The sequence below is a fragment of the Sinocyclocheilus rhinocerous genome, unplaced genomic scaffold, assembly GCF_001515625.1.
Source record: "Sinocyclocheilus rhinocerous isolate Xijiao unplaced genomic scaffold, SAMN03320098_v1.1 scaffold2500, whole genome shotgun sequence".
Classification (NCBI taxonomy): domain Eukaryota; kingdom Metazoa; phylum Chordata; class Actinopteri; order Cypriniformes; family Cyprinidae; genus Sinocyclocheilus; species Sinocyclocheilus rhinocerous.
Genome location: NW_015660026.1, coordinates 210,806 through 220,767, shown reverse-complemented (window position 1 = coordinate 220,767; position 9,962 = coordinate 210,806). Strand labels below are relative to the sequence as shown.

General features: G+C 34.0%; 2 protein-coding genes across 5 annotated transcripts in view; one reads left to right on the top strand and one right to left on the bottom strand.

The window, feature by feature from the left end:
• Nucleotides 1-2,210, top strand: part of LOC107724812 (ATP-dependent 6-phosphofructokinase, platelet type-like) — a 23,329-nt gene extending 21,119 nt beyond the window's left edge. For 3 of the 4 annotated variants that reach the window (XM_016533884.1, XM_016533881.1, XM_016533882.1), the window contains 3 exons: nucleotides 829-834; nucleotides 966-1,071; nucleotides 2,055-2,210. In XM_016533884.1, the coding sequence (XP_016389370.1) occupies nucleotides 829-834; nucleotides 966-1,071; nucleotides 2,055-2,202 (260 nt within the window). In that variant the 3' untranslated portion in view covers nucleotides 2,203-2,210. The remainder of the gene's footprint in view (nucleotides 1-828; nucleotides 835-965; nucleotides 1,072-2,054) is intronic. The other variant, XM_016533883.1, reaches the window with a different exon arrangement.
• A 22-nt stretch (nucleotides 2,211-2,232) lies between these two features.
• Nucleotides 2,233-9,962, bottom strand: part of pitrm1 (pitrilysin metallopeptidase 1) — a 17,839-nt gene continuing 10,109 nt past the window's right edge. Inside the window, exons 18-28 of the mRNA XM_016533862.1 lie at nucleotides 9,740-9,859; nucleotides 9,462-9,538; nucleotides 9,207-9,372; nucleotides 9,026-9,126; nucleotides 8,071-8,191; nucleotides 7,937-7,987; nucleotides 7,737-7,849; nucleotides 7,441-7,566; nucleotides 7,168-7,313; nucleotides 3,789-3,891; nucleotides 2,233-3,285 (exon numbers count right to left, since the gene is read on the bottom strand). Coding sequence (XP_016389348.1) covers nucleotides 3,192-3,285; nucleotides 3,789-3,891; nucleotides 7,168-7,313; nucleotides 7,441-7,566; nucleotides 7,737-7,849; nucleotides 7,937-7,987; nucleotides 8,071-8,191; nucleotides 9,026-9,126; nucleotides 9,207-9,372; nucleotides 9,462-9,538; nucleotides 9,740-9,859 — 1,218 coding nt within the window. The 3' untranslated portion in view covers nucleotides 2,233-3,191. The remainder of the gene's footprint in view (nucleotides 3,286-3,788; nucleotides 3,892-7,167; nucleotides 7,314-7,440; nucleotides 7,567-7,736; nucleotides 7,850-7,936; nucleotides 7,988-8,070; nucleotides 8,192-9,025; nucleotides 9,127-9,206; nucleotides 9,373-9,461; nucleotides 9,539-9,739; nucleotides 9,860-9,962) is intronic.

Below are 9,962 nucleotides of genomic sequence, written 5' to 3'. Positions count from 1 at the left end.
ATGTAATAACATGTTTAATGTAAAGCACTAAAATATTATAATAATAGTAATAATAATAATAATAAATATTTTATCAATAATTAATTTGACTGTATTTTTGTTATATATATGTTTAAAAAAAATATTATTACATTAATTGTGTGTGTGTGTGTATAATACAATTAATAATAATTTAATAATAAATTAAATACAATAATAAAATATTTGTATTTTTGTAAAGTTTTTTATAACAAATTTATACATTATATTAAGAAATATAATATATTAAGAATTATATATTAAAGGTGCACTAAGCGATTTTTGTCAAATTATGTTGATATTTGAAAGCACCAAAACAAACACGCCCATACCCCAACAGGACCTCGCCCTTATTTTGAAATCTCCGCTCCACACGTACGTACACAACCATGGCAACGATGATCGTGGAAACAAATGAAGATGACACACAAGCATATTCAAACAAAAGCCAACACGGATAAGTTGTGTGAAACGAAGCAAAATCAACGTTACTCACCTATTCTTTTTAATGTTTTGTTTCTCTGATATTTTCCTCTTTTTTTATCTGTCATCTCTCTATTTATAATCGGTCTGCTAATAGCATTCCTGTGCACTCAAATTGAGCGCGTTCTTCTCTCTATCATTACAAGACACGCCCCCTTATTGCTGATTGGCTACAAGTGTGTTTTAAGACTCGGTCCGACGCTGTGGTCAAAAGTGTTTTTCAAAAATCACTTAGTGCACCTTTAATATAAGAAATGTTTGGTCTTCACTGTCACACAGTGCTATTTTATTTTGCTCTTTGTATTTTGCTTTCCTTGGTTGGCTCAGGTGAAGGTAAGTTATTTGAATCTCAAAATTATATTGTTTGAGTTCACTTGAAGCACAGTGTTATTATGCTTATATCTTTGGTCATTTTGCTCTGCTTGTAGACTTTGTGCAGTACCATATTTTTGTGCGTTTTGTAGGCCGTGTGTTTGCGAACTCTGAGGATTCTGCATGTTTGTTGGGGATGCGGTGCAGGGCCCTGGTCTTCCAGCCTGTCATACAGCTGAAGGATGAGACGGATTTTGTGTAAGACAACAAGCATGCTTCACAAAGCTGATTCTATTATCTTAAAAATGATGTCCTAATATTTGTTTCCAAGGCTACTCTTAAAGGATTCTATTTTGAAACACTTTACTTTTTTGGTAACACTATACTTAAAGCCTTTATGTGTAACATTATTCAAGTATTCATAATGTACAAAGTAATGCATAATATCTTTTTATAAATAATTGCAACCAAAGTTAAAATGCATTATAATTTTTGAAGGTTTGTTTGTCATGCGTTTTAATGCATTATAGTTTCTACAGGTGTAACATTGAATAGATTAGTATAATATATTATAACTGTGGTTATAATTATTCTAAAGATCATGCAATGCATTATAAGTTGTATTACAATGCATTCAAATTACTCTTATAATACATTAAAGTGTTACCATTTTTTCCTCAGTCAGCCATGAATATTAATATTGTAATTTTACAATTGTACTGTACAATAAAATTTCCTTAAATACTAATAAAGTATATATTTGTTTATTTTAGAGTGAAATATATAAATTGTAATATTTATTACTTTAATATTTTGTGTATTATTACGTTAAATTGATGCCCAAATCACTAAATTGGCCAAATTCTGTAGCCCTGTAAACAAGCACAGCAAAATTGGAGCATTTTTAAATCACAATCATAATTTTTTTCAGAAAAATTAATAAAAGTGTAACGTTAAAAAAAGTTTCTTGCACCAAAAGCAGTCATAATTTAGTCTTACTTTAGTTTTTAGTTACTTTAATTTTAATAAATGGTCCGGGTGGACTTGAGAAGGAGTTTAGAGTTGTGTCTACGTCTTCATAATACATTCTTTTTAACTCAATAGAGCAAGGGAAAAAATTATGGTTTTTGTAAATTATTCCTTAGGTTTTCCATTATATATTCCCTTTAAAAAAATCACATTAAAAACATTTTAAAATGACAAGTTCCTTTGACCTGATATTGTTCATGTTTTATTTCCAGTCACAGGATCCCGAAGGAACAGTGGTGGCTCCGACTGCGTCCGCTCATGAAGATTCTGGCCAAGTACAAAACCAGCTACGACGTGTCCGATTCAGGCCAGCTTGAACACATCGTCCGTCTGAGGGCTAAAGACATCTCTGCCATTTAAAAGCAGCAGCCACATGTAAAACCAAGTTGTCTTGCAAGTAAAAATGTATTTATTATAGGTGAAGACCTGTGATTCCATATTCTTGACCTGAACACCTAATCATATACAGTATATGTAAAGCAGTTCACATTAAACTGTAACCATAGACGTACAGCCACGAGATCCTTCAATATAGTAGCTCAGTGTGTTGTGATTGACAATCCATACGCTCAAGCGATTAGCTGATCATCCATTTTAAATGGGGCCAAGTGGTATATTTTGTGAATATGCAAGATTTCCATATTTATTCTAATAGAGCTTATTTTCATTGAATATGGAGCTATCTGTATGAATGCTTCACTGGCCTATAGTGATGTTATTTCACAACTGCACCTTGTTTTAGTTGATTGGAGTCTGAAGGGGTCTTCCAAGCTGCTATTCTGTGGTGTTTGTTAGTGCAGGCACTTTGTACCAAAGCAGACGTGTTAGTGTGTGTTTGTTATGATGTACGTGTGCGTATACGCTAACAATGCTGCATAAACTCCCTTTAGAATGTAATTGGTGTGGTTTGTTTCATTATTAACCCTTGTACATCAATTTTAAAAAGTTACTCTGCGGTCATTAGAGGACAAAAATGTCAGTGTCCAAAAAAAAAAGTCAAGTTTAAAAAAAAATCATTCTAGTTAAACATGGTCACGTTTATTATAATTCTACACATCTCATAAATAATTTCTAACTTATAAATCTCACTCAAATTACAACACTGCAGAATCATATGAGCGTTTTTCGACGTTGTTATAAAAAGATGGAGTCCATCAACAACGTGTTGTGTAAACAAAAGTAGTCTTAGAGAACTTTAATTCAGGTTCTTTAAGCACCTCTGTTGCTCATAATGACTCCTGTAAGGAAGAAAACACATTCTTCTAACGGAACAAGACTTGATTTGTGCGTGATCCAGGAGTGTGTGCGTGTCTTTCACAATCCTACTAATAAGAAGAGAGGTAAAAAGTCTATTTGACCACCCAGGATGGGTCTTTTCTGATGCTTTCATTTTCCGGGCCAAGAATAGCCACTCCACATGTCTGCTGACCGACACCAAGATATCTGTTTAACACACACACACACACACACACAAAGTAAATATTATACGAATACAAAAAAATATAAATATAGCACCAGTACTCAAGCATAAATATTTTTTCAATTTTATTTATTATATTTTGATTAATTTTATTAGATAATTAATTAGTGCTGTCAATCGATTAATCGCATCCAAAATAAATGTTTTTGTTTACATAATATGTGTGTGTATACTGTGTATATTTATTATGTATATATAAATACACACGCATGTATATATTTTGAAAATATTTACATGTATTTACATGCATATATGTATATTCATATAATTTATAAATATATTAATATATAAACATAACATTTTTAAATATAGCCTAAACATGCATGTGTGTGTATATATATATACACATAATAAATATACACAGTACACACACATATATTATGCAAACAAAAACACTTATTTTGAATGCGATTAATCGTTTGACAGCACTAATAATTATATTATATACATTTAAATGTTTTGTTACCTGCCAGCGACGTCAATGAGGTTTTTATCAGTCACAGCGAACAGTCTCTCTCTGTATCTTTGTTTCATCTCATCTGTAATGCCGTTTAAAAAACGCCCCAAACCTACAACACAATAACAAGGTCCTAGTGAACTAGAGAGCAAATATCCAAGAACACAAACTCAACAACATCCAAACAGCTGAGGCCTGTAGCACGAAGCCGGTTTTGGTTTTTACCCAGGTAAGCTCGCGTTTCATTTGAGCAAACTCTTGAGTTTTCGGGTTCAAGAAGGTGGGTTGGTTTTGAGCTGGTTTCGTTACCATGGTAACTTACACTACAGCTACCCTGCTCCAGAGCAGGTTTTATTCTGGTTTAGAAATCGCAAACCCAAACTGGACCAATCAGCTGTGAGCAAAGTGGCTGATACAATGAAGCCACTCCCCGTATCTCTCACTTCAAATTAAAGCAGTTTACAGTCAGACAAAATTGCTCGACTTTTGCTGCTACTTATTTATTATATTTATAGTATATAATTGATTAAAATTAATATATTCATGTAATTATTATATGAAGTGGCAATTAATTTTAAGCTTTGCATTTAAATTAAATTAAAAATATATATACATATAGATACGCTTTATTATATCCAGCTTTTAAAATGACTAAACTTACGTTTTCCTTTTGAGCTTTGTGTGAAACTATATAAAAAATTAAATTCAGTTGATTCCTTTTGCATAGTCATATATTTTCTTTCCGCTGCCTTCTCAAACGTTTGCTGCTGCAGAAGTGTTTATTCCTGCCTTAAGTTGTAAATGCATTTAAATGTATTACATTTTTAATAACATCTCTTAATCTTCAGCAGAAAAGTGAATTGCGCTGACTCTCGCGAGAAGTGAATCCAACTAAATATTTGCCTTTTGCGTACCACGTTTCGTGTGATTGGCTGTTTGCTGCATGTGTCACATTTAATCACAAACTCTGAGAGTTGACAAGAACGGTTATATCGAGCTTTGTGAGCCCAATGAACCTGATCTAAGCCAGGTTGGATTTGTTTGGTTTTGTCTAGAGATGCACCGACTGCAATTTTCTTGGCCGATTCCTATTACCGATTTTTTTTGTAAGTGTGACCTGCCGATACCGATTTTTGCCAATTCCGATTTAGTTTCTAAAAACTATAATTGACAGCATATACAAACAAAAATCTATACTTTAATGGAAAAATTATTTACATAAAAATTATTAAACATTACAATTCCCCCAATCTGGACAAAGTTACAGATGTTCTCTCACTTAAACAACTCTCAAAATAAAGTGCTCTGTGACTAGAAAAGAGGTAGAAATCTTTCCCATTAAATTCTTACATCGTTTCAATTATTTCAGTTAGAATAATGAGAAACTGTAGAGCTGTCACTACCATTCAAATGAAATCAGTAATAACAAACTCCATCTTTCCACTGCAGGAAACACAGAAGCTGCATCTGAAGTGGCATTAGATGTATTTGCACAGACTGTTTGATGAAGCTGAGGTGCCATTAATGCATTTACACTGCAAAATTTCGAATGCATGAAAAATTGTATAAGATTAATGTTTTAAATATTTTTAAACATACAAATAAGAAATGTTGGGGAAAATGCAATGATAGTTTTAAATATGAAACCAAACCAGGAGGTGGCATCAAATGACTGTTTGAATGAGTGTGTCATTTAGTCCTTCATTCAAAAGATTTGTTCAACCAGCTGATTCATTCAGAAATGAGGCAAGTGACTAGTGTCTTTATGAATGGGTTACTGACACACTTGTTTCGTTCAAAAACGTGGATTCATTCAGTAAAGAAACACCGCTGTGTTGCTCGGAGACACAAAGCAGTTCTGCTGTGGCTTTGATTGGAACAATTTTCATCAGCGAAATTGAGCAAAAACACCGATTTTTGCCGATTCCGATTTTCTTTCTAAAAACTATAATTGATAGCATACACAAACAAAAATCTATACTTTTTTTTTTTTTGATGCAAAAAAAAAAATATTTACATAATAAAAAAAATATTACAATTCCCTCAATCTGGACAAAGTTACAGATGTTCTCTCACTTAAACAACTCTCAAAATAAAGTGCTCTGTGACTAGAAAAGAGGTAGAAATCTTTCCCATTAAATTCTTACATCGTTTCAATTATTTCAGTTAGAATAATGAGAAACTGTAGAGCTGTCACTACCATTCAAATGAAATCAGTAATAACAAACTCCATCTTTCCACTGCAGGAAACACAGAAGCTGCATCTGAAGTGGCATTAGATGTATTTGCACAGACTGTTTGATGAAGCTGAGGTGCCATTAATGCATTTACACTGCAAAATTTCGAATGCATGAAAAATTGTATAAGATTAATGTTTTAAATATTTTTTAAACATACAAATAAGAAATGTTGGGGAAAATGCAATGATAGTTTTAAATATGAAACCAAACCAGTAGGTGGCGGCAAATGACAGTTTGAATGAGTGAGCCATTTAGTCCTTCAACAGATTCGTTCAAACGGCTGATTCATTTAGAAACGAGGCAAGTCACTACTGTCTTTATGAATGGGTTACTGAATCAATGACTAACTTGATTCGTTCAAAAACGTGGATTCATTCAGTAACGAAACACCGCTGTGTTGCTCGGAGACACAAAACAGTTCTGCTGTGGCTTTGATTGGAACAATTTTCATCAGCGAAATTGAGCAAAAACAGTCAATATTGTGTCTAAAATGTAAGTCACTTAATTTTAACTTCTTGTTTATTGAACTACTATTGTATAAATTCACATTGCAATCGTGCTGAAACATTTTGGTCGTGCAATGTTGCGTACCTACATTTTTTTTTTATTACCGCAGTATGCATCTAGAAATTTCTGTGTGTGCTGTTGAGCTCATTTGTTTTTATTTCTGCACAAGTCTCGCTCACACACTCACTCAGGCTGCGGCTGCGCAAGCCTCATCTTGCATGACAAATACATTATCGGCTACCGACCTGGCCGGTCGATCGGTGCATCTCTAGTTTTGTCAACTCTAAACCTACTCTGAAACTCTGAGTTTGTTCAGCTAGCTTCATGCAACAGGCCATTGAGCATTTAAACAAAAACAAAACACAATATTTAAGCACCTGAACATTTTAAACACTTCTACACTTCCCAAAATGTAAACAACAATCAATCACAAAACATCCACATGTACAAACATCTAAACCAGGGTTTCCCAAGAAAAGCTAATAATCATTAAAAAAAAAATGATTTCAATTTCTTATTTTTACATTTTAAATTTTAAAAAGAACCGTGAATCCTTTGGAAACCTAAAACAACTATAGTAATAATACACAGATGGGCTAAAATGTCACTCAGTGTCCAAAGACACAGCCCACATTACTGACCCTTATCTGAGGGGGCGACCGGTGCATCAACGGCTGAGAAAACTGAGAGCTTGGCCTCATCGATGTCCTGCTGGGTAAACTTTCCCGCTCGCGCCCACTCTACTCCGCCACGGAAAGCCGACAACGTCTGGGTGGAGTTCGGATCTCTGAGAGATTGCCATGATAAATCAGATAATAAAACATGATCAACTTGGAACTTAAACATCATTATATATGAAGGAAACACACTAATGGATACATTGTATCAGATCCAATGAAATGTGTAATATGTACCTATAGGAATAAAATGAGAACAGGCCGCCTCCTCCCATTCTAGCTCCGCCTCCATAAGCCCCACCCTTTTCTCTGATCTCTCCATGCAGGAACTTGGCAGTCATCATCCTTGCTAAAATACACAGACTGAGAGAGAACAACAGATGACAGATTGTGCATAAGCAAAGGACTGCATGATTAATCAAAATAAAACCATAATAGTGATATCATAATTTAATTCAATAAATATGTGCGTGTAAACTTGTAATGAGAATGAGCATAATGAACATTGTTTTCCAAGAGTGTGTTTGTTGTACCTGGCGTAATCGGCGTGTGTGAACGGGACGGCCCGCACACACTCGCTGACAAAGTTCACATTAAACGGAAGCTGGAAATACGTCTTCATCTGACAGGGTTTAAAATGAGGCTCCTGGCAGGATGAAGAGGGAGATCGGTGAGAACGCTACGGATCAATCAAACCTGAATGTTGCTGTAATGTTGCTGTAAACGCACTCACTGAGATAAGTTTCCGACTCGCAGATGATCCAGCTTGAGGATCTAGTGCTCTCTATGAGAGGAAAAACAAACAAATCAAAGCTTAACTGATTGTGAAAAGTTGTGTCTTCTAAAAAGAAAAGTGTGGCGTCTCACCTCCACAACGGTTGGTCTGACAGGTTTGCGCTCCTTCCTGTTGGCTGCTATATTACCTATAAACCTCTCCACCTCTCCAGCTGCTTCTGACATTTTCTGCGGCGTGGCGTTCACTGCACACCTGAAACCATAACATCATAATCACATTTAAATGTAAATTTATAGTCAAGTTATTTGTTAAAAATTTTATTTTGTTTATTCACTTTAAACATTTTTTTCTAATTCTTATTTTAGTTATGTAATGATATACGTATGATTATGAGTTTATGTAATGATATGGTATCGTCACTTATTATGGTTGAATAAAACTGAAAGTAAAACTAAAGCCATTAAAAGCTACTTGAAATAAAAACTAGCAAGTAGTTTTACTTTAATTTGATGTACTAAAAAAACAAACTTTAATATAAATTAACAAAAACTATATAGACATATATAAAAACCCCAAAACTATTAAGTTACAAAAACACACAATAAAATAACTAAAACAATTAAAATGAAAACACAAAGTATAAAAATAAAAACATTCAAAATATTAATAGCAAATAACACTGATCAGCATCAAAGGCTATATTCATGACAAATTCAGGAGTAATAATATTTAAAATAGTCAATTATTTAACAATACTATTTTTACAAACTAACAAAAAATGTTATATTGATATATAAATTATATATAGATATAAATATAACATTTATATACAACCTTTCAATTCGATATTTGATAAAAATTCTAATATTTTTTCATTAGAAACTTTTCCATTATGCCCATTAATGCAATTTCTGAGTAATAACATTTCCAAGTATAGTTTAAAGCAAGACATGCTAATGAAATATGTTTTCCAGTCAAGAAAGACCTACAAAAACCATGTAAAGGCACCTTTCAATAAATACACATGGGTAAGGCTTGTGACCAATTCTACATAATAAAACTTTCATTAGTTCATTTTTCACGTACCTCATGTTCTCAGGATTCAACAGGTGTCTCTTTATCCGGGGAAGTTTCCTCAAAACTGAAGTCAGATCAGTCATCTCAGCTATTCTTTTCATAAACTTCACCTGAAATTAAAATATAAATGTACAACAATTTATTCTACTCAAAGCTGTCAAAGACTGGAGATCAACATCCCAGCACTCACCTGGTCCATCCCGCTGAAGGCCTCCTGCAGGTCTGCTGTGGGAGTGAGGCTTCGAGCCGCACGCGTCATCGCGTACATGTGACCGGAGTACGAGATGCCATTGGACAGTTCCTGAGCTGACATCATGACCAGCACACGCAGACGCTGCTCGTCATCAAAACGAGGGCTGGAGATGTGCAGGACAGATTCTGCGTCAGTTTAAAATCATTCAGAGATTGAAACATTTATTTTTCTGTCTCTTTAAAAAAGACTAACCTGTTGAAAATGTCACTCCACAGCTGAAACATGTCAGGCAGATTCCTCTCCAGACAGGAAGATGACAGGATAATACCCTAAAAACATGAATAAAGAGAAAAGCATAGATTGCATACTTGCTCTAATGCAAGCACAAGCTCAAGCTCCACAACAATTCATAGTTTCAAACCTACAACCTTCTGGCTAGCAGTTCTGAGATTTTAGCTACTATATCAAATCACCCCCACTTTAAAAATGGATATGCATCATATTTATGTAAATTCACATGAAGGAGATACCTGCTCATACAGATCAAGGTCATCAGTGTCCGGTATGATCTGTGGAGATACAGACATCATATATATATATATATACACACACACACTATATACACAGAAGTGTGCAAAAGTCTCAGGCGTCTAGTATTTTCACCAACAAAAAATTCAGTTAGTTAGTTCAGTTAATAAGTCAGTTATTTCTATCTTTTGCTGTAGTGTGTCAGTAGGAAATATCAGTTTATAA